The sequence below is a fragment of the Lonchura striata genome, chromosome W (genome assembly GCF_050655825.1).
Source record: "Lonchura striata isolate lonStrDom1 chromosome W, ASM5065582v1, whole genome shotgun sequence".
NCBI lineage: Eukaryota > Metazoa > Chordata > Aves > Passeriformes > Estrildidae > Lonchura > Lonchura striata.
The window spans coordinates 16,163,182-16,187,463 of record NC_140743.1 but is presented as its reverse complement, the minus strand read 5'-3'; the positions used below and the strand labels follow the sequence as shown (position 1 = coordinate 16,187,463).

The window sequence follows — 24,282 nt, the reverse complement described above, 5'->3', positions numbered from 1 at the left end:
GTAGAGTGCCGTGGTGTCTGTCCTGGAAAATGCTTGCCCAGCTCAGCTGAACACCAAGGTCAGCACTGGCCACCTTCCCAATCCTCGGGAGGTAAGGATGGCGGCTTTGGGTTTGGAATTCCTGAGCCCCAGGGAGACCTTGGTGACGATGACAAAGGCAGGGAGTCATCTCCTGCAGGGGTTTGTAATCCAACTTTATTTGGCAGCTCAGAAGAGCTACCTGGGTCAGAGGGTAAACTGCCTGCAAGAGCCATGAGCAGCCTTCTGCACAGGCTTATAACAGTGGGTGGTAACCAGGGGATGGCCCTAAAGTAGACCAATGGGATCAAACAGGGGTGTGGAAATCAGGGTGACATGCATGAAGGAACACCAATGGGGAAAGAGGGTAGAAGGAGACCTGGCTGTCCGGCCTATCACTTGATGTCCCGGGTGGAACCTTCCAGAAAGAAAGGAAGGGCTGCCGAGTGACGGACGGGTCCAGGGGCGGGATCCTCAGAAGGTCTACATTTCAGGTTAGGAGGGAAAGGAGGATTGACATAGGGATGGGAGGAGGCAAGGGAGGTCAGGACCACTTACATGGGGGTGCAGGAACTAAACCACTTAACAAACTGAACAAACTCAATAACACAATGCAACAGTAGAGGGTAAGTGATAAATGGAATAGCCTGCAGGCAATTCCTATGAGTTTTTGGTGCATTGAGAGGCTGGCACCTTTCGTGAGTACTATGGCAATGCAGAGTTTGTGAGAGGTGCTGGTATTGCTGTTCTATGCCCCAAGTGTAAACTGAAGGTTCCTGATCAAACTGATTTAGAACCTGAGATTTTAAAGCTTATGTGTGGAGGATTGCATCTGATACCTGCCACCTGGAGGTCTGTGTGTGAGAAAAACTAAGAAAAGACTGTGGGGCTTGGGTGAAAACAAGAGAGTATAAGGAGAAGGAGATAATGGGAACTAACCAGAGCAAAGAGGTTCCCGAACTAGCCCCTTTGAGGGGGGCTCACTGGTAGAAAGATGCCAGTAGGGCCGGCTTGGGAAATCAAAAGATTTATAATACCTTATTGCAATCAATGCTGTTTTAATACAGGAGAGAAAATAAGATGAGGTCTCGTATGCTGATATGTTTTTCACCTTAAAGAATCACCCAGAATGGCAGAGTAACTGTGGGTTCAGAGTTCCCTCTGATGGACTGGTTAGCTCTTGAAAAAGGAAACAGAGAAAAGAGAAGGCAAATCAAATCTGTTGTTCAGCATGCAGTATAAGGCATTAATGTATGAAATCAGACAAAGTTTATCATGCTGAAAGGCAAAAACAAAATACATATGATTTGTTAAAGGCTCCTCCTAAGGTAACGGAGGATGAGGAGGACCTCCCCCCCCAAAAAAAAGAGGAGGACTCAGGCTCGGAGGGCACATCCACTCAAACCCATCCCCCTCTTGGCAGTCCAATTTAATCCAGAACTATGAGGTTCTTTACTAGTATATATATGACAAGGCAAAGAAACAACAACAGCAGCAACAACAGACAAAAACTAGAAACCCAATAACATCCTTCTCTCAGCTGTCATACACACTCCACTTTGATGTAAGTATAGTCACAGCTGGCAGGGGTGCTGTTGGCTCCCAGCCAGGCAGGGCAGGTGCAATGATTCCCCACAGCTGCAGGGGGCGCTGTGGCATGAGCTCAAGCCACCTCTCTCCATGCAGTTAATGGAGAGTGAGGTGGCAGAGAAGACAGAAAAGGGGCTTCCTTTATAAACCCACAGGGACAGCCAGTCCTGGTGCCCCTCCAGATGGTGACATGGGCTGTAGTAGGAAGCTCAGAGCAGCATCTGGAAAGGCAGAGGCAAGTAAACCCCAGGGTAGCAAATAAAAAATGCAGTAGAAACTCCACAGCTGTAGCAGGAGCTTCAGGGTGTCCTGGTGGGCACAGGGTGCTCGGTTAAAATGTAGTGAAAAACCTGAAGCAGCAGCAGAAAATCAGTGGGGCTGGGCAGTGGCAGCCTAGCTCCCGCAAACAGCCTGGAGATGCTCCCTCAGAGGGAAGAGGGGGGAAGGGTCCCGGGTTTTCCCCCTGAGGCACTGAAGTAGATGATGAAGGTCCATTCAAGTGAGATCGGGAGGTCACACATCAGCCACTCTTAAGAGCAAAGTTTCACTCACGGTAAAAGATGGAACTCCACAGTGGCAGCGAATTCTTCCCACAGCAACTGCAGACTGGCCATCTTTACTCCGATCCAAGAGCGAGAGGCAGCGAGGAGCTAAGCCCAGCCCCTCACCCCCCAGACAAAATCTCGTGGTATTTCTGCCCTTCCCAAAAGAAAACCCTCGGCTGCACTCTTCTCCCCACCCTGGACACTTCTTTTGTCTGTCTTAAGTATCAGTTGTTCCCATCTCTTAAGCAAGAAATAGGACAAAATTCCCAGAGAGAAAGAAAGAAAAAAAAAGGAAAAAATTAAAATCCTAACCTCCAACACCACAGACAAGATGTGGATGCATAGCAGGGCACTCATAGTTTCTTCATATGTCCGGAGTCTGCCAACCAAAGTGCCCACCTTTTCTTCTTTACCATTCCATGCCATCACTGCTAATGATCTGGCATATGATGCTGGCACATTGCATATGAATATCAGCAACACATTTGGTGTACACTGGAAGCCATCTGGATTATTAGGGAATGGCTCTCTATCTGAAAAAGTTATCTCCAGTGCAGCTACATCTCTCAAGTACCAGATATCTTGTTCCATGGTGTTCCACCTGTCTTGGTGCACCAAAAGGTCTTCCTTGCAAATATATCTTTCTGGCACACTTCACAAGAGTTGTCTCCAGAGACTGAGTGTTTCTGGTCTTCTCATGATCCCCATGTCAATATCCACATCTCAGGAAATGGATCCCAGTTTCTTGGTTTCACTACTATCTAGGTTCATATTGTCAGCTACAACATCCCAGCATCGGAGAAGGCAGGTCAATATGGACTCACCTGGCTGGCGGTTATAAGCTTTCTGCATATCACACAGCTCACCCAGGGATAGGGATCGGGTGATTATCTCTGGTCCTGCCTCTTCCAATGGTTGTGAGGGTCTTGCTTCCTCTTCATTACTCACACACTAAGCAAACTTCTTCCCTCCTCACCAAATATCAATTAATGCAAAACCATCACATCTGGTCTTGGATTTCTTCTTCTGAATAGGGTGTTATAGATGAGTAATGCAATGGTTGACTCTCACAATTAAAGGGCAAATATTAAATATATGTTAAGAGAAGTTTTGTAGATGTATAATTATGTTTCCCCTCCCCCTTGCATTGTTATCACTGGATGGTCTTAGTAGTCAGGCATTTGGGACGGTCAGCTTGTTACTACGGTAGCACCTGACCACCAGTCAAGATGTAAGATAGTGATCTCCACCACCAGACAGCAAAGAAGGAGTCTATTGACAAGACTTTGGAGGGGCAAAGGGTTTAAAGGGCGGAACATCCATTTTGTGGATGAGCACATGGTGATAGTATCCTTTGCTCCCGGCACTGTATTATTTTCTCTATTCAGTCCTCTGTTGTATTTTTTATAAGGTTTTAATAAACATTTTAAATCTTTTTGCAAGTGAGTATCATTTCTCACAAATGGGGGCTTGGTCCGGGATATACACCTCGCCTCCGTGGCCCTAGGAGTTTTTGAAAGAGGCACGCCCCACCACAAGTTTGGCGGATTCTATCAGACTCTCCCAAGACTACCGGTGGTCGCAGGTCGAAACCCCGAAGACACCTGGAGACTGAATAATGAAAAAAAAAGGGAAGGGGAGGTGAGTACCATCCTCATAACTATTTTTGGCCAGATTGTAATTCTGTAATCCGGGTGTATAAATCTCAGCTTCAAACAAGTAATATATGGGACCCGTCCTGGTCTGTTGAAGCTTCAGGATATTGGACTGTCAGAAAAAAACCTGGCAGGATGCGTGGGTGGAGGAAAGCGGGGACTCTGTGGAAAGCGAGGACCCCGTGGCCGGTGGGACACGTAAAATCGAAGGCTTTGTGGAGGTTTGGGAGCATCGGAGGGCACCGTGTTTGCGGCGGGGGTCGCCCATCGGTGGGGACTGCACTCATATCGGGGAGAGGAGTCGCGGCAGTTTTCCCAGCCCGCCGGCACGGGAGGAGCCGGTGGGCTGTGCCACGTGGTGCGGCAGCTCACGCGACGCTCAAAGCGGGGGTGGTCTTCTGGTGCGCAGTCAGCTCTATAATTTCCAGAGCCAACCAAACTGAGCCAGGCTGGGAGCGAGGGCGCCGCTGAGCCAAGCCGGGGAAGCCGGGGGCGGGGCCGCAGCCTAGCTGAATCAAGCTGGGAGCCGGGTTGTAGCCGAGGCGAGTTGGTTGGGGGTGGGGCTGCTGATAAGGCGAGCCCAGTCAGGCCAGAGGTGAGGCCACCACCAAGCCGAGTTGGGCTAGGGGTGGGGCCGCCAAAGCCGTGCTGGGGAAGCCAGGGGCGGGGCCGCAGCCAAACTGAGCCGAGCTGGGGGGGGAGGGGGGGGCGTTGCCGATCGCTGAACGGGGAGCAGGGCAGAGCCGCCGCTGGGCCAGACGGGAAGCAGAGCATGGCTGTGGGACCGGAGCATTGAACCGAGGAGAAGAGGAACGGCAGGGACCAATCCGGTGATACAGAAGTCCCTGGATCGTAGACGAAGGTTTTTTTTAAGCTTTCGGAAGAGAGGTTGAAGCGATACGCGGAATAAATAGACTCCACAACTCGATGTAGTTATGAAGTGGGTATGTATGATAGCACCCGGCACAAGTGAGATAGCTCTCCAAAATCTTGTGCCCCGAGCTGGAGTTTGTCCCACAATTTTATTCACAAAGGTGTTCCATATGCAATACATTACACAACTTTTCTATGCATATTCAACCCCTGGCCCCGCCTGCCTTCGCCTTTCATGCTAAATAGGTCCACGCCCTTCTGGGCATGCGTGGTTTTCTGTGGTGGTCTTTATGGGGATCTCTGGTGGTCTTCTGAGGCTGAAACCATAGTCTTCCTCTGCATTGAACTTTTGAACTCTTCTCCTCTACGCATGCGCTTTTGGTCTTCTGCTCTGTTATCTAGATAAGTCCATCATCCTTGACAGAGGGGCCTCCTTATCTGAGTTCTTTGCATTCCTGGTCTTCTCTGGTATTTCTCTTTTTGCAAGAAGCTTTAAAGAATTTTTTTTTTTCTTCTCTCTTTCCTATGTCTTTTGCGCCATGGCAGAGGTTTCTTAAAATTCAACACATGATTCTACAAACATGATACATTCATTTTTGATACATTCATTTTTGATAGATTCATTTTGTTAGCTCAAGTGATCTCTGGAAGATATCTTATTTCAGCCTCAGGCAGAATTTTCCCTATAAAAACCACCTGTGCCAGGATGGAGGTGTGTGGGCATGGGGGAAAACCTCTGCTGAGGCTGACTCCTTGTTGCACACCCAGGGTCGACCCTGGGCTTGGCTCTGTCCTTTCTATGTGGCTGGCTAGATAGAATTTGACCACTAATAAAATTATTTTTATTTTTAATCTGGCTGAATAAATTCTCATTTATAACATTATGAAGTGGGTATGTATTGTCAGCGCCCGGCACAGGTAAGATATCTCTCCAAAAACTTGTGCACCGAGCCTCAGTCTGACCCACACTTTTATTCAGAAAAGTGTTCCATATGCAGTACATTGCACAACTTCTCCATGCATATTCAACCCCTGGCCCCGCCTGTCCTTGCATCTCATGTTAAATAGGTCCATGCCCTTCTGGGCACACGTGGTTTGCTGTGGTGGTTGTACGGGGGTGTCTTGGGGTCTTCTGAGGCTGAAGATTGTGGTCTTTCTCATGACTGAACTTTTGAACTTTTCCTCTCTGCGCGTGCGCTTTCAGTCCTTTGGTGCTTATCTGTGTATGTCTGTCAGTCTTTATAGGCTTGGAGACAGGGAAGCTTCTTTATCTGGGTTCTTTGCATCCTAGGCATTGTTCTTTGTACAAGAAGCTTCAGAAATTTGCATTTTCCTATGCCCTTTTCTACCATGGCAGAGGTTTCTTAAGTAAAAGGCTAAAATTCAAAACATAACTCTACAAACCAAAATATAAATGCTGAATTCATTTTGTTAACTTAAGTGAATTCCAAAAATCTTTATTTCAGGTGGGGGAACAAGTGGGAATGGAGAAGGTAATACTTGCAAAGGATTCCAGTCCTTTTTTTTTCCTTCTCTCCTTTTTTTTCTTTTGTTACCAGCCCTTTTCTTTCCCCTTTTTCTTTTCTTGCTTTGTCTCAGGGACGGTTTCTGATATTTTAAAGATTTTTATTCTCCTAAGATCTCCCACCCAGAATGAGGCATATTCTTTTTCTTCTGGTTAAACGGTTCTTTTGAATTTACAGATACATTTAGAGCCTGACCAATCTAAACTTTGACTTGGATACTTTAAAATGGTCAAAGAGCTAACTCACGACCTCCTAATGTTGTTTTTCTCACCACCTTTTTATTTATATTTTGGCAAGTTATATATCTTTCAGCTACTTGTTTTGTTAATCTAAAAATCTCAATAACTATAGTTCCTGAAAAAAATGATCACACAGAGCCTGAGTAGTCTATTATGTGTAATAAATATAATTCGTGCCAGTATAATATGATGTATGTAATATTTGATATTATTGGGAGGATGCACAAGTCGGCACTGGAAGTTGCCCCACATATTTGAAAACTGGTCTCTGATAAAACCTCATTTGCAAGCTAATACATGTGTCTCGTCTGCAGATGGGTCGTTTCTCGAGGTGATACAGGAACCTCGGGCGATGATCATCCCGGGCAATGGTCATCCCGGCAACAACTCCAGATTGGAATTGCTGGAACCCTCCAGGGTGATACATCTGAATGCTGTGTTCCAGTAACTACATTAGGGAGATTCATCACTTCCTGGACATCGAATTGTTCAACTCAATGCAGATGTGAAAAACGCCAATCACTTGGTTTTTAAAATTTTAAAAGTTTAATAATAATAAAATAGTTATAAAAATAATAATACAATTAGAGTAATAAAGTTTAGAGTTAGGACAATTACAAGACAATAAAAAGCAAAGAATTACGGACATCTGGATACTCTCGGACACTAAGTCATGAAAAGCATGACTTGTGAACAAAGGAATCACCCTTAAACCAATACACTCATTGCATATTCATGCATTCTTCATGGTTATGCATACATTCTATTCTAAACAAGAAACTCTGTCTCTTGTATGTCAACTGTTTCCTTTAATCTCCTGGCGTCTTTGAGTCTGAGAGACAGAAACAGGAATAACAGTAACTGCTCCTGTCCCAACAACTTCTGAGGTGGCTTGAACCGCCTCATAAGCTGCTAATATCTCTTGTTCAGTTGAAGTACAGTGGGCTTCTGATCATTGATAACTCCAGCTCCAAAATCCTAATGGTTGACCTTGGGTTTCTCCTGAGGTCCTTTGCCAGAGGCTCCAGGTTAGGCCCTGCTCCCCAGCTGCAGTGTAGAATATATTTTGCACAGCTTGTCCTGTCCAAACAGGCCCAAGAGCTATCACACAAGCTATTTCCTGTTCAATCTGCTCAAAGGCCTGTTGTTGCTCAAGGCCCCACTCAAAGTGGTTCTTCTTCCAGGTCACTCAATAGAGGGGCCTCACAAGCTAGCTATAACCTGGAATTTGCATTATCCACAACCCCACAAGGCCCAGGAAAGCTTATGTTTCCTTCTTGTTAGCTGGTGGAAACAGTTGCAATTTTGTCAACCACCTCTGTAGGCACATGACGATCTCCACCCTGCCATTTTATTCCCAAGAACTGGATCTTCCACCCAGGTCCCTTTACCTTACTTTGTTTTATGGCAAGACCAACTTTCAGAAGAATTTGGATTATTTCCTTTCCTTTCTCAAAAACGTCTGCTGCATCACCCCATGCAATTATATCATCAATATATTGTAAGTGTTCTAGAGCTCCACCCTGTTACAGGGCATTCTAGATCAGGCCATGGCACATGGTGGGGTTGTGTTTCCACCCCTGGGGCAGTTGGTTCCAGGTGCATTGGAATTCTTGCTCTCTTATCAAAGTCATGCTGCGTGTTAACAAGAGATCTCCCAATGCTGCATGGACCACCCTTGATTTTTGCAGGGATAGCAGGCCTAATTCTGTCCCCGCAAATTCAAAAACATCCCTTTTGGTAAAACGGTTGGATTTTGCAGGGATGGCTTGCTCATAATTTTGGTGTAATTACACCAGGATGATGCATTTCTGTAAAAGATCTGGTTTGGAGTGACATCTATCATGTGGTTATCTGTCTCTGTCACTCCCAATGGATTGAATTTGATACAGAATTTCATTTTTGTTGACCCAAAGAAGTCCAATTCTAGGGGTTCAAAGTGAGCCACAGGAAGGAACTGTGCCCAAACATGCCATCCTTCCACAAGATCTGAAAAAGACTCTAGAACCTTTAAAAGGATGCTCTTTGGGATTGGCCATTCCTCCACTGGCACACCTACCAAGAATGTTGAGAATGGTTTCCCCGGTTTTGAATGGGTCAGGCAAATGCTGTCCAGACCCGTTGCTTTTGCCAGTCTCCCACTCATTTTGCCTTGGCTGTCTCATGGGAAAGTCTGTCCTATTGCGCAAGGCAACAGGCGAGAGATTAAAGCACATGAACAATATCTGTCTGAACCCCATGCCCATGTCCTCACCCTCTGTGAGAAACCCCACAATGCAGCAACATCCAAATAACACTTGATTCCCTAGAAAAAAACCCAAGTCGCTGAGTTGTCAGTCGGTGTCTGATGAGATGTCTGCAGGATCACTGACTGCCTTCATCTGCATGCTTGCGTCTCTGCTTCTGGGGCCCACATCCACTTGCGTCTGCACCCGAAAAGGTTTCACGTGCCTTGCTGACACTCACTTCAGTCCTTGTCCTGTGAAACACAAGCGAAACCCTTGCCCCAAGTTATTAATGCAAATGGGCCTTCAATTTGTCCTGACTCTGGGTTTCAAAACAAAACTAAAGGATTTTCCCTTAGTTTTGCTTGTGTGCTGTTTGTAAAGTGTCTGACAATTGATGGACTGGGCTCTGAGAAAGAACAATTAAAAAAATTCAACACATACAGAGATTGGTTCAACCACATATAAGGTGTTGCACCTGCCTCCCCACTTTTCTGTTTATCAAAATGGATTTCAGGGTGTGATGTGTTCTTACAATGCTTGCTTGACCTGAGCGAGAATAAGTAATACCAAAAATGTGCTTGACTCCCCATTTTGTCAGAAATTTGTCAATGTCCTGGGTTGCAAAATAAGCTTGTATTCTATTTGCCATCTGTTGGAGGTTGGGCAGGTTGGTTATCTCTCAAGAACAATGGTTTGCTCGAAGAGGTAATGGTTTGTTAATGGGCCATTGACTGATTCAATGCAGGGCTGGTAACAAAACACCATCGCATTGTGAGGTGCTCCACCCAGAGGGGGAAGCCAAGCACTCTTTTATTGGATAAAAAGGGTACCTTTTAGGGGACAGAGCAGCTCGATCTCTTTGCGGGATTTCTCAGAGAAGCAGCTCCTTCGGCAGGACTCCTGAGAGAAGCAGCTGGAGCGCGGTGAGGCGGCGGCGGCAGAGCTCGGAGGCAACCCCAGCGCAGAGGAAGACCGGCCCAACTGCCACCAGATCTACAGAGGAAAACTATACCCTTCTAAAGATCACCACTTCAGCTGCAAATCATCAGCCACTGCAAGAGGAGCAGCTATCATTTCAACCAGACTGCTACCAACACCCCGAATCCTCAGGTTGTGGACTTTATCACTAGTTTTGTTTGTACTGATTGCATTTGCCTTTTTTTAAAATTGTTATCTAATTTTCTCCTAGTAAAGAATTGTTACTCCCATTCCCATATCTTTGCCTGAGAGCCTTTTAATTTAAAAATCCTGGTAATTCGGAGGGAGGGGGTTTACCTTCTCCATTACACAGGAGGCTTTTTGCCCTCCTTCACAGACTCCTGTCTTGTCAAACCAAGACAGATTTTGGCGCCCAATGTGGGGCTTGAGGGCATTGAGAGGGAAAAAGGATTAACAGTTCTTAAGTAATTTGGTTTTTTGTTGTGTGTAAAAACATCTTAAGCATCAGCATGTGGTCTAGTTTACCTTGGTTTTGGTTGGCATGTGATCGTAGCTATACTTTTCCCATTTGCAGTCCCTTATCTAAAAATGGGTCCTATAACTAAGGCTACTGTGTCTGTTATCAAGTTTGGCTTCTGGGTTAATTGGGTGAAGAATTCATGGATCTTTAATTTCCTCTGGAAGGCAGGTACATGGATTTATAGCTATCACACACTAACTGTATGTTTTTGGGGTTACTTTAATAACGGTACCTACTGCGAGGAAATAGCACCTGGGCAAACTTTCTCCCAACCTTTTAACCATCTTTTTGGGTCTGCTCCACCAGTTCTCAAAGGGTTAAGATCCTCTGTAAGTGCTAATGATATCATACAATGGGTGGTGTTGCTGATAGGCCTGTTATATTTAGCACTCAGAGATAAGGAAGATTAACCTGGATAACTACCCTCACACCTACACCAGAGGCTAGGCATGCTCCTGCAGAACCTGACACTGCCCCAGAGACTCGAGATGCTGCTGCTCCAGAGCCTGACCCTGCCCCACAGCCCACCTCAGAAATGAACTGCCCAGATTGGGTGAGGGTTCTAGTTAAGGAGATACGAGAGTTGCTGAAGGAGTGCATTTCCCCAGCTGGTGAGAAACCGGCCCTTTGCCTTGAGGAGGGACAGTCTAATAGTACAGCTGTGGAACCCACAGATGTTACAACTGTCCAGGTTCCAGCTGAGCCACAAAGGCAGTCACAGCCAGCAGCAGTTGCCCCGGTAGAAACAAGGAAGTCTAAGGTGAAAGCAGAGCACCCTGCAGATAGGGACAGGAATGGAAGAACCTCACAACCCACAGGGGAGCCAGAGATTGCTATCAACACCGAGTCCCTGATGTACGAAAGTCTTTGTAATCTGCATAAAGACATTGTGCGACGAGGGTGTGAGGCTTATACTACTTAGTTACTCCGGGTTTGGGACCTTACGGGTACAGGCGTGCAGCTGGATGGTAGTGAGGCAAGGAAGTTGGGACCCTTGACCCAGGACTTGGGTATAAATCAGATTTTTGTTAAGGAACCAGGGTCCCTTTCTCTCTGGGAGCAGCTCTTAATGAGTGTCAGGGAGAAGTTTGTCCACAGAGAGAGAATGCAGGAGCACCATCATAGAATGCGCTGGAAGACCCTCGAGGAAGGGATCCAACAGCTGAAGGAAGTGGCAGTATTAGAGGTACTCTTTGGGAGGGATGGATGACACAATAATGACCCCGACAAGGTCAGGTGTACAGGACAAATGCTGTGGAGTCTAGCAAACCTTGGGCCATCTCAATACACCACTTACATTGCAACAATCAATGCTGACGCTCACCAGGAGACAGTGGGTTCTGTTGCCAACAAACTTAGGAATTATGAGAGTATGATTAATGGACCAATTCAGGCTCATATCTCAGCTGTAATTAAGGAGTTTAAAGAGGAGATGAGGGAGGAGATGAGAAAGGTCAATGCAGCACCCATGAGAGTCACAAGCCCCAGAATCAGCGCCCAAAAATCCCCAGCTAGAGAGAGAGTGTACACCCCAAGGGCTAATCTGTGGTTCTTCCTGTGTGACCATGGGGAAGACATGGGGAGGTGGGATGGGAAACCCACTTCTGTCCTGGCAGCACGGGTCCGTCAACTCAAAGAGGGAAACTAACCGGGGGAGTTCCACTAAAGTGAAGGTAGCCTCAACCTCCCGTGAACAAGCTTGTGGGTACAATCTGTCAGACCCCCTTGAAGGGACCTCTAGTATGTATGCCCAGGAAAGGAATAATAACCAGTGTTAGAGGGGCCCTGTCTCTAGCCAGGGAGAGGCACGGGAAAACCGGATCTTCTGGATAGTGTGGATCCGAAAGCCTGGCACATCAGAGCCACAAAGATATGATGCTTTAGTTGATACTGGTGCACAGTGTACTCTGATACCATCGGGACATGTGGGGGCAGAGCCTGTTTCCATTGCTAGTGTGACAGGGGGACCACAACAATTGACTCTGGTGGGAGCCGAGGTGAACCTGACTAGGAAGGAGTGGAAGAAACATCCTATAGTGACTGGCCCAGATGCTCCGTGTATCCTAGGCATAGACTTCCTCCGGAATGGCTATTACAAAGACCCAAAGGGACTCAGGTGGGCTTTTGGAATAGCCTCTGTACAGGCAGAAGATATTAAACAATTGAACACCTTGCCTGGACTGTCAGAAAACCCCTCTGCAGTAGGACTCCTAAGGGTAGAAGAACAACGCGTGCCAATTGCGACCTCGACAGTGCACCGCCGGCAGTATCGGACGGATCGAGATGCCGTGATCCCCATCCACAAAATGATTCAGGAGCTGGAGAGCCAAGGGGTGGTCAGCAAAACCCACTCACCCTTCAACAGCCCCATCTGGCCTGTGCGCAAATCTGACAAAGAATGGAGATTGACTGTAGACTATCGTGGCTTAAATAAAGTGACTCCACCGCTGAGCACTGCTGTACCGGATATGCTGGAACTCCAGTACGAGCTGGAGTCCAAGGCAGCAAAGTGGTATGCCACCATTAATATTGCTAATGCGTTTTTCTCCATTCCTCTGGCAGCAGAATGCAGGCCTCAGTTCGCTTTCACCTAGAGGTGCGTGCAGTACACCTAGAACTGACTGCCCCAGGGGTAGAAACACAGCCCCACCATCTGCCATGGACTGATCCAGACTGCACTAGAAAAGGGTGAGGCTCCAGAACACCTGCAATACATTGATGACATCATTGTGTGGGGGAGCACAGCGGCAGAAGTGTTTGAGAAAGGTGAGAGGATCATCCAGATACTACTAGAAGCTGGCTTCGCCATCAAGAAGAGCAAAGTCAAGGGACCTGCCCGAGAGATCCAGTTCCTGGGAGTGAAATGGCAAGACGGACGGCACCAGATTCCCACTGAGGTCATCAACAAGATGACAGCTATGTCCCCACCAACCAGCAAAAAGGAAACACAAGCTTTCCTGGGTGCCATAGGTTTCTGGAGAATGCACATTCCTGAGTATAGCCAGATTGTGAGCCCTCTTTATCTGGTTACCCGAAAGAAGAATGATTTCCACTGGGGCCCTGAGCAGCAACAAGCCTTCACCCAGATCAAGCAGGAGATCGCTCATGCTGTAGCCCTTGGCCCAGTCAGAACGGGACCAGAGGTCAAGAATGTGCTCTACTCTGCAGCCGGGAACCATGGGTTGTCCTGGAGCCTTTGGCAGAAAGTGCCTGGGGAGACTCGAGGCCGACCACTGGGATTCTGGAGCCGAAGTTACAGAGGGTCTGAAGCCAACTACACTCCCACAGAGAAGGAAATCTTGACTGCCTTTGAAGGAGTTCAAGCCGCCTCGGAGGTAATTGGCACAGAAGCACAACTCCTCCTGGCACCCCGACTACCGGTGCTGGGGTGGATGTTTAAAGGAAAGGTTCCCTCTACCCACCATGCCACTGACGCCACATGGAGCAAATGGATTGCCCTCATCACTCAATGCGCCCATATTAGAAACCTGAATCGCCCTGGGATTTTGGAGATAATTACGAACTGGCCAGAAGGTGAAAACTTCGGTCTCACTGATGATGAGGAGCAGGTACAAGTGACAAGGGCTGAAGAGGCTCCACCATACAACCAACTACCAGCAGAGGCGACCTGCTACGCTCTTTTCACTGACGGTTCCTGTCGCATTGTAAAGATGAACCGGAAGTAGAAAGCAGCCATATGGAGCCCCACAATCCAAGTTGCACAAGCTATCGAAAGAGAAGGTGGATCAAGCCAACTCGCTGAACTCAAGGCCGTTCAGCTGGCTCTGGACATTGCTGAAAAGGAGAAGTAGCCAAAGCTCTACCTTTATACTGATTCGTGGATGGTAGCCAATGCTCTGTGAGGCTGGCTGGAAAGGTAGAGGAAGGCCAACTGGCAACGTAGAGGAAAGCCAATCTAGGCTGCTGATATATGAAAAGACATTGCTTCTTGGGTGGAAAAGCTAACGGTGAGAGTCCGTCATGTAGATGCCCATGTCCCCAAAAGTCGGGCTAATGAGGAGCACCAAAACAACGAGCAGGTAGATCAGGCAGCAAAAATAGAGGTGTCAAAGATAGACTTAGATTGGCACCATAAGGGGAAGTTGTTCCGGGCTCGATGGGCTCATGATGCCTCAGGTCATCAGGGCAGAGATGCCACCTACAAGTAGGCATGAGACCAAGGGGTGGATCTAACCATAGACAGTGTTTCCCAGGTTATCCATGACTGTGAGACGTGTGCTGCCATCAAACAGGCCAAGAGAGTGAAGCCCTATGGTATGGTAGGCAGTGGTCCAAGTGCAAGTATGGAGAGGCCTGGCAGATTGACTACATCACACTGCCCCAGACACGCCAAGGCAAGCGCTACGTGCTGACCATTGTAGAAGCCGCCACTGGATGGCTGGAGACTTTCCCTGTACCTCATGCCACTGCCCAGAACACCATCTTAGGCTTGGAAAAGCAAGTCCTGTAGAGACACGGCACACCTGAGAGAATTGAGTCTGACAACGGCACCCATTTCAAGAACAGCCTTATCAACACCTGGGCCAGAGAACATGGTATCGAATAGATATATCATATTCCCTATCATGCTCCAGCTGCCGGCAAAGTTGAACGGTGCAACAGACTCCTTAAGACTACCCTAAAGGCACTTGGTGGGGGAACATTTAGAAACTGAGAAATTAACCTGGCAAAAGCAACCTGGATAGTCAACATCCGAGAGTCTGTCAATCGAGCGGGCCCTGCCCAGTCAGAACCCTTACACACAGTAGATGGAGATAAGGTCCCTGTAGTACATATGAAAGGTATTTTAGGGAAAACTGTTTGAATTAATCCCACCTCAGGCAAAGACCAACCCATTCGTGGGATTGTCTTTGCTCAAGGACCTGGCTACACTTGGTGGGTAATGCAGAAAGATGGGGAGACCCACTGTATACCACAGGGAACTTGGTCTTAAGTAAGAACTGGGTGTAAGATTTCATGGTGTGCAGATAGAAATAGAATAAGGGGTGGATAATGTCCTGGGTTATAAGATAAGCTTGTATACTATTTGCCATCTGTTAGAGGTTAAGCAGGTTTGTTATCTCTCAAGAACAATGGTTTGCTCGAAGAAGTAATGGTTTGTTAATGGGCCATTGACTGATTCAATGCAGGGCTGGTAACAAAACACCATCGCATTGTGAGGTGCTCCACCCAGAGGGGGAAGCCAAGCACTCTTTTATTGGATAAAAGGGGTACCTTTTAGGAGACAGAGCCGCTCGCTCTCTTTGCGGGATTTCCCAAAGAAGCAGCTCCTTCGGCAGGACTCCCGAGAAAATCAGCTGGAGCGCAGTGAGGCAGCGGCAGCGGAGCTCGGAGGCAACCCCAGCGCAGAGGAAGACCGGCCCAACTGCCACTAGATATTCAGAGAAAAACTATACCCTTCTAAAGATCACCACTTCAGCTGCAATTATCAGCCACTGCAAGAGGAGCAGCTATAATTTCAACCAGACTGCTACCAACACCCCGAATCCTCAGGTTGTGGACTTTATCACTAGTTTTGTTTGTACTGATTGCATTTGCCTTTTTTTTAAATTGTTATCTGATTTTCTCCTAGTAAAGAATTGTTACTCCCATTCCTATATCTTTGCCTGAGAGCCTTTTAATTTAAAAATCCTAGTAATTCAGAGGGAGGGGGTTTACCTTCTCCATTACACAGGAGGCTTTTTGCCCTCCTTCACAGACTCCTGTCTTGTCAAACCAAGACAGTCAAGCACCTTGCCTGTGTAAATTGGACCATTATCTGTTTTTATTTCTTGTGGCACCCCTAATGATGCAAATGCTTGTAAAAAATGTCTGCAGGCATGTTCTGTGGTTTCCCCTGTTTGGAATGATGCAAAAATTGCCTCTGAAAATGTGTCAACTGAAACATGAATGTTTTTGAGCCTCCCAACGGATGGATATTTTGTGACATCTGTTTGCCACAACTGATGACTTTGCAATCCCCTCAGATTGACTGCTCCTGTGAATGCATGTGGCTGCACAAGCTGGCAATCTGGGCAAGAACTGATGTTTTCCTTTGTCTGACTTTTAGAAAGGCGAAAGGATTCCATCACTGCCTGTGCATTTTGGTGGAAAAATGCATGGCTCAATTTTGCTTGCTCGAAAATGTCTGACAGTGTCTGTGAGATTGGCATTGTGAGTCTGTCTGCATGAGAATTCCCTTTTACTAGAAACCATGGAAGTGAGGAATGCACTCTGATGTGTGTAACAAAATATTTGTGTTCTCTGTTTTCTAGGATTGTTCTAATGCATAATATATATGAATATAAAATTTCATTGTCTGTGTGTTTCAAAAGTGATCCCTCTAATTGTTTGACCACATTTGCAACATACACTGAATCTGTGATCAGACTGAGGGTTCCTGAAATAACTGAAAAATCCTGACTACTCCTTCCAATTCTATAATTTGTGGTGAACTCTGTACCATTTTGATATCTGATCCCCATTTCCCTGTTTTTGGATTTTGCCACGTGATCACTGATTTGTGGGTTTTCCCGGAATCATCAGTGAATACTGTCACCCCTTCCACTGGTTCCTGACTTTTTTTTGTTTTTCTCTAAAACTTATTTTTGCATTTAATATTCTGTGAGCTGGAAAATGAACTGTGCAAACTCCTGGAGACTCTAACAATGCGACTGAAAAATCTTGTGACTTTTGCATTGCCCACTCAAAGTATTTTTTCTTTAAAGGTAAATGAATGAATAAAAAAATCTTTGCCTGACATTGTCAGCAAACTGGTTCTTGCCTTAATAATGATCTGAGCTATCATCTCTAAATCTGTAAGAATTGTTTTTGAGGGCCTGTAAGCTAAAAAACCCCCACTTTCAACTCCTGTGAAAACACTAACACAATCCTTGCCCAAAGTTATTAATTTGAATGTTTTTTTCAATTTGATCTGTCCAGTGTCTGGGATTCTTCTCACATTTCTCTCGATGATCAGCGAAATGGGGTCTACAAAAGAATTATTTAAAAAGATTAAAATACACAAAATCTTCAGCCTCGTTCCAGCCTTATTTCAGGCACTTATTCACCTTTTTTTTTCTTTTTCTCTCTCCCTCCTTTTTAAAGCAGGAAGGTTGAAAAATATAAAACATAATATAAAATACGACAAAATACCTCAATGATAAAATGCATAAAACCTATCAAAATCGATAACAATTCAAGAAAGTTTAAAAGAAAGAGATTCTAAATACCATATATAAAATTGAACAAAGCATGGTCATTAGAAACATTGTGCCAGCATTTCAGAATCTGCAAACAGCTGAAACATTTGTTTCCAGTGAAAACCCTTGGCATTCCTTCCTGGGCAGGCCTGACAAGTTTCACCTCAAAGCTGTGTCAGCTGTCACATTTGTAGGATCAAATTGGTGGGTCAAAATAACCTGCATATCATTTATTTTTGTGCAAAAACCTCTGGATTTTGCTGGCAAGCTCTTCAGTCCAAGTTAAAATCAGGGCCTGGCCAGGACTCAAACTTTAAATTGGAGTGATGTCCCCTAACATATTATCTAAAACAAAGCTTATACCAACAATACATATATGATACTTAAAACATAGCAAGATTTTCACATGAAATAAGCACTTGAAGTTCAAGATGATAAATTGATCAAAGACACAAGGATTCATTTTTCTTGAATCTTCTTTGTGGGAAAAAGTATGTCAATTAGAAGAAATCATAAGATTTACAGTTGACAAGTGTAGGGAGCGCTGTGCTCCAGGATGGTTTAGATGAATGGAGATGAGAGATCTCTGAAGGCTGCTCTTAGGATATAAGGTTTATTAGGGATGGAGAGAGGTCTTGCTTGGAGCTGCCAGGCGTAGCACGTGGCGAGGCTTGAGGGGATGGGGGATGGGAGAGACAAGATGATGCTCTAGGAGAGGGTGGAGGTCCTATGAGGGGGAAGATCCAAGAGAGGGTGTGGCCCCTCGGAGACCCCTTATCAGGGGGCTTCAAGATGGGCTGGAACAAGACTTGGGCCAATGGGGTTACAGGCACTTGATGTTTTAGGGGAGGGTTACAGGTGCGGGCTGAACCATACATTTTGGGGGGTGAGGTGGAACAGTCCACTCGACCTTCGGACCCATCCATAGTCAAGGGCATTGTCCAGCCAGCAGGGAGGACTGTTTTCATCCTGGCTGTATTATTTATGAATAATTATATTTATCCATCCTTCCCAATAATTCCCCCGTTCTGTTAAACCATTTGAAATACCAAACATTGACTTAACTACTATTTTCTGCACACTCTGAGGTATACAGGGTATTGCTATTAAAACTACACTTATTACTATTAGAATAATCAAGCCTACTTTACAGAGTTCCTTTAGCTAAGGTGCAAAGCTCAAACCATCAAATAAACTGTTCAGTTAAAATGGGTTATCCGTTATTAAATCACTGATTATAGTTGAGGTGGCATTTACTTCTTTACTGAGTCAACATCTTAACTTGTTTGACTGCTTTAGTGTAATAGAAGAATTTAACTGAGGTAACATTATCAAAACGTTCTGGAAATGGTCCTCTAATTGAACAGGTTGAAAAAGGTCTGTTAGGGCTTGTGTCAGCTAGGCAGATAGTACCAGAGCCTGCAGACTTGGCTAAACCAACCCAGGCATTTGTCTTTGGTTGACTTACAGGTAGAACTTCAATACAAAAATTAAAACAGAAGAACAAAAGCAACATGCACGCATGCAAACAATAAATCTCCATCCTTTTCTTGAGTTGTTTCTGGCACGTCATTTCTTCTTGACTCTGCGCAGTTCAGGTTTGGGTGCCCACTTCTTGGCTTGCACTTGTGGAAGTACTGCCTGGTGTGGGGGTACCAGCGGGCTTCACATTCTTCGCTGTGACCCATTTGGGTCCTTCACCTGTGAAAACATAAGCAAACCTTTTCCCCCTTGTTATAAATTTGCATGGTCCTTCTATTTGTCCTGGATCTAAGGTTTTGATTAAAATTGGGGGGTGCCCTTTTATTTTTGCTTTTTTGTTATTCAGGAAATGTCTATAAATCAGGGGGTCAGGCTCTCCTGCAGAGCTATTTAAAAAATTGTAAACATACAGAGCCTTACTCAACCTCCTTTGAGGTGTAGCCTGATCTACTCCCCCTTTCTGTTGATTTAAACTGCGTTTTAGGGTTTGATATGTTCTTTCTATGGTACTTTTCAACAGCTGTTTAAAATAGGAAGAGGAGATACCACCGTCATTTATTGCTTTTTGCAATTCTTTCAAGTCCTGGGAAGGAATAACTGTCCATGTCCTGGGACTACTAGGTGTCTGCCGGGGTGCAGGAGCTGCTGGTAGCTGGGGCAGAGGAGCAGGAGGAGTGGAGCCTGTCAGCAGAGGCACAATGGGAGGAACCTGCATGTGCGGAAAGATATCTCGAAGCTGGGGCTGCAGCCACAGAATGTAGATCCGGCGGAGGAAGGGACACAGAGGGATATGCATAGGATGCTGTAGAATCATGTTGTGGCACTTCAGGCAGATTGGTTGGAGGGTGGGGGGCAGTTGGAGGCTGCGGTCGTGGAGGAGCTGCTGGTGGCTGTAAGGCTGGGTTTCCAGAAGCTGTGAAGGAGGCGGTGTAGGGAAAACTATTTGTGATGAGGCTGTAGGAAGATCCGTCCGGGCTTGCTGTGCAGATGGATATGGTGGTAGAGCCGGCAAACCCAGAAGTGCTGGCAGCGGCAGCAGGGTTTCCCCAGCCAGGACTGGGGACGCTGGTGCTGCCATGGAGGGGCGCCAGGACGTTGGCTGGGCATAGACTGCGGCATGGGGCACGTGGGAAGCGGGAAACTGCATCAGAGGCGCGGTGGGGACGGTAGGGAGTGGCTGGTCCGCAGGTATCGCGAGCTGCGCATGCGCGGGGCGCGTCACAAGGTCCGTCTGGCGAGCCATGATGGTGGCTGTGTCCACCGCATGTCCAGGGGGCTTGGGCATGGGGGCCGCAGCTGCACGGCTGGAGGGCTCGGGCACAGGGGCTGGGGCCACGGAAGAGAGCTGCCACGTGTTCACGGGGGTGGGAGATGGCAGGGGCACGGTATGGAGCCCCGGAGCGTTTCCCCGTGGTTGGGGGGGGTCGGGCTGGGGTGGCGGCGCGGGGCTTCCAGCCAGATGCCGCGGCGGCACTGGGACTGGGGGTGTGGTCACGTGGCTCCGCGGCGCGGGTGACGCCTCTTCCCAGACCTTCAGGCACACCTGCAGAAGACAGCGGCGGCGAGTCGGCTGCGGCGAGGCCCGGCTGTATTGCTTGTAAAAACGCAGCCACGTGGCTTTGTAACAGGCCAGCGGCAGTGGTGACCATCGCCGCCAAAGACGCTGCTGAGGGGGTAGGCGTGGCCAGGGGTACCGTGGCGGGGAGGTTGGGGGGGCAGCCGCAAAGGCGGCGGTGGGAGGGGCAGCCGCGAGTGTGGCGGGGGGAGCCGCGGCGTGGGCAGGGTCATCAGAAACCACGCGAACCGGCAGCGTGGCTGGAACTGGCTTCTGTGAAGCAAACAAGTCGGCAACGGTTCTAAAAGCTGGGAGCAATTCACAAGCGTCGGGATCCCGGCGTGAAATATCATTGAAAAGTCTATTTCCAACTGAGTCCCAAAAATCTCTGGCAAAAACAGCTGAATGGTTGGCATTGGGGAAATTAAGCAAAATCCACTCTAGAAGGTTTTTAAACTCTTTTTTAGACAAAGTACTGTTATAGCTACGTAAGAGATGGTTAAGTAGCTTATAGAGATCTCGATCAGGGGCAGAGTGGGATTGTCCCATATTTTAGACCTGTGTAGCTCACCTCGATGTCACGAAAGCAGGGTCCTCTGTGAAGTTCCGACGTACCCTCCAGTCGGTGCTCAGGACTCTGCGGGAGCTCCCCTCAAGAGGTCCTGTGCAGGTAGTGCAAAGCAGTGCTCTTGTGTGCTCTCTGCACGTGGCGGTGTGCCATGCAAGGCTCCTTACAGAGCTGCAGGTCTCTGCAGCTCTGCAGCGGTCATGTGTGCTCAATGCAGAAATCCTCCAAGGGCTCCGGAAACTTGCTACTTGGTAATGAATCGCAGTGCTCGAGGATTGCCTCGGCAATTTTTTAAAGAGCTCCGGTTTCGATGCTGCCTAGCAACGAAATGCTGTGCTCATGACACCGATGAGGGGACAACAGGTTATTTAGTTACCGTCCATGGAGAAGTTTCCCACAGGTAGAAAATCTGGAGAGGCTTCCAGAGAGGTATGGGTGCAGGTCTGTGTGGGTTAGTATTCCTCGTTGGGTGCCAGTCTGTAGGGAGTGCTGTGCTCCAGGATGGTTTAGATGAATGGAGACGAGAGATCTCTGAAGGCTGCTCTTAGGATATAAGGTTTATTAGGGATGGAGACAGGTCTTGCTTGGAGCTGCCAGATGTAGCACGTGGCGAGGCTTGAGGGGATGGGAGAGACAAGACGATGCTCTAGGAGAGGGTGGAGGTCCTATGAGGGGGAAGATCCAAGAGAGGGTGTGGCCCCTCGGAGACCCCTTATCAGGGGGCTTCAAGATGGGCTGGAACAAGGCTTGGGCCAATGGGGTTACAGGCACTTGATGTTTTAGGGGAGGGTTACAGGTGCGGGCTGAACCATACATTTCGGGAGGTGAGGTGGAACAGTCCACTCGACCTTCGGACCCATCCGTAGGCAAAGGCATTGTCCAGCCAGCAGGGAGGACTGTTTTCATCCTGGCTGTATTATTATGAATAATTATATTTATCCATCCTTCCCAACAGACAAGAGGCTGACAGAATGCTTCAGGCATCTCCCTCTGAGATCTTCTGAAAAACATTTGAGAATAATAGAAAATAGAAATGCAATTATTCCACTCACAAGAGATATAAAAACAAACCAGAAGGTCCACCTAGAAATATGCACAATACAGTTAAAATCCAAAATGAGATTTCAAAATGGCATGCAACCTGGATAAGATTGCATAAATGTAGTAGATAGGGACAGGCAAACGGAAGATTTCGGGATGTGATGGAAAGAAAGACCCCTTCCCCCTCTCCTCCTACAGCACGTTATCTACTACCCCCAAAGAATGTAACCACACCTAACCCAGTAGTTTTCCACTCCTGACTAACCCTAGAGACCCTACCAAACCCCCCTGACATAGCAAAGTCCCCCAAGACTATTTAAACACATGAGATAAGATAATAAAGGCTTTTCGACCGTCCACCACATTGGTGTCAGCATCTGTTGTTGGCCTGAGTAGCCTGGGCGAAGACGGGTTGCCGTGCTGTTCCTTGCAACCAGGTCACCTTGTCTTCCCCTGAAGGCAACAATTTATAAAACACTTAAATAGTTAAAAATAAAAGAAAGGATTTGAAAACAAACACCCTTTGTATCATTTTACAAAGGAATAACAGACTATAAAACTGACTATTAAACAACAAAATCAATCTCAGAAAACTGAAAATAAATTCTTTTACAACTCTTATATGCTGATAAACTTACAATAAAACAGAAAAGACTAAAACAAAACCAAGGATCCAACAAATTGTGTCTTCTCCTTAAATCACTGTTCATTATTATTTTGTGAACTCTTTCAGTCAAAATCTTCCCATCCTTAAAGAAAAACAACTAAACTTTGTTAGCTAAATAAACTTGACCTTTGAAAACTTAAAATAATTTTTGAATCAAACAGTACTTAAACTCAATATATAAAAAATCTTGGTAAAGAATAGCTAAATTATATTAGCTTTTTGAAATCCATATGTATCAAATTAATAATATATAAATTCATTATCAATTACACTTTTATAAAACTTAACTTGTTCCGGGCCCAAACCTAAAATAAACTTGATGTGATATACTCTAATTAAAAAATACTTAACTTAAACTCAAACCAGACTATATAAAAATCAATTCTATCATTAATAAAATGTTAAAATGCAACCTAGCTTAAACCTCAAATAATAAATTACTAAAAATTAATGCTATTTAATTTTCTATTTCAATTTTCATTATGATAAGATGTCCATTCTTTACATTGTGTTCCACACAATCATGACCTGTCACCACACCTGCTGGGCGCAGCTGCTAACTAACTTCTGTTGACCTAACTGAAGAGTCTGGGGTTGGTGTTTAGAAACATTGGAGAAGTTTGGAAAAACCTTATGTTGCAATCGTTTCAAAAGGCGACTGACTGAATCTAATTTTGGGGTGAATGTTGAAGTCCAGTCTCTCAGCGTTGCAGCAGGGTATTTGATGCAATGGATGTGCTTGTAAAAAGTTGTTTGCTTTGGCTGCTGTGGTTTCTGGGCACTGCTGTGTATTTGTTGTTAATTTCTGGATGTCCACTGCAGTTGCACCATGCGGCTGCAGGCTCACTGAGGCCGTGGAAAAAATCCCAGCATCTCTGCTCCATCGCTGCCACAATGCAGCTGGGCTGTTGTTTGCCCGCCCCTGCTGATGAAAGGCAAGGGGCGGTGTGCTGCTCACATCTGCTGTGGAGAGGCGGTGACCAAAGGGAGTCCCTGCACTGGCTCTGCCCAGCCCCCGCCTGCACCGGCATGGGGGGTGCGGAGAGGAGCATTTCCGGTGCAGTCACACCCCGCTTCTGCCTGTCTCAGCATGTCTGCGCCTCTCTTGCTCGCTCCCTCCCCGCTCAGGCCTGGTGTCTGAAATTTGCCTCTCCAAACCCAGCACCCACATTCTCAGCCACGCCGGTGCCCGCTTTGACTCCCACCCTGACCGCGCCGTGTCTGCACCGGCTCCGGTGCTGCCGTGCCCTCGGGAACGCCGCCTCCCTTTCTCCGGCCGGGCCTGACACCACTCCGGTCCCGTTCTGGGTCGCTCCCTTCGGGCGCTGTGGAAGCGCTGGCGCCCAGCGCAGTTCCGCATTCCACTGACATCATCAGCACGCGCTCGTTATGTCTTGTCTCTGCTGCCGCGGGCACAGCCCCAACGCCGCGTCCCGCCCGGCCTGGCGCCGCTCTTGTCTCCCCCCACGGCCGTCACACAGTCTTCGGATGGCTGGCTGGTGGCCACCGCCGCCCCCGACGCTGTCTGTGCCCGTGCCGCGTCTATGACATGCGAGAAATCCCCCGCTCCGACTTCCGGGTTTCGCTCTACCATCACGTAATGCCGCGGCGGGAAAAGCATCCCGCTTTTTCTC

The 24,282-nt window shown here is 47.0% G+C and overlaps 1 protein-coding gene across 1 annotated transcript; it reads right to left on the bottom strand.

Annotated features, from left to right (window-relative positions):
• Positions 1-18,291: 18,291 nt before the first annotated feature.
• Positions 18,292-24,011, bottom strand: LOC146763110 (uncharacterized). Its single transcript, XM_085571129.1, has 2 exons — positions 23,818-24,011; positions 18,292-21,940 (listed from the first exon to the last, which is right to left on the bottom strand). Exon 2 carries the CDS (start codon positions 20,919-20,921, stop codon positions 18,930-18,932), a length of 1,992 nt encoding a protein of 663 aa, XP_085427255.1. The 5' UTR covers positions 20,922-21,940; positions 23,818-24,011; the 3' UTR covers positions 18,292-18,929.
• Positions 24,012-24,282: the final 271 nt, after the last annotated feature.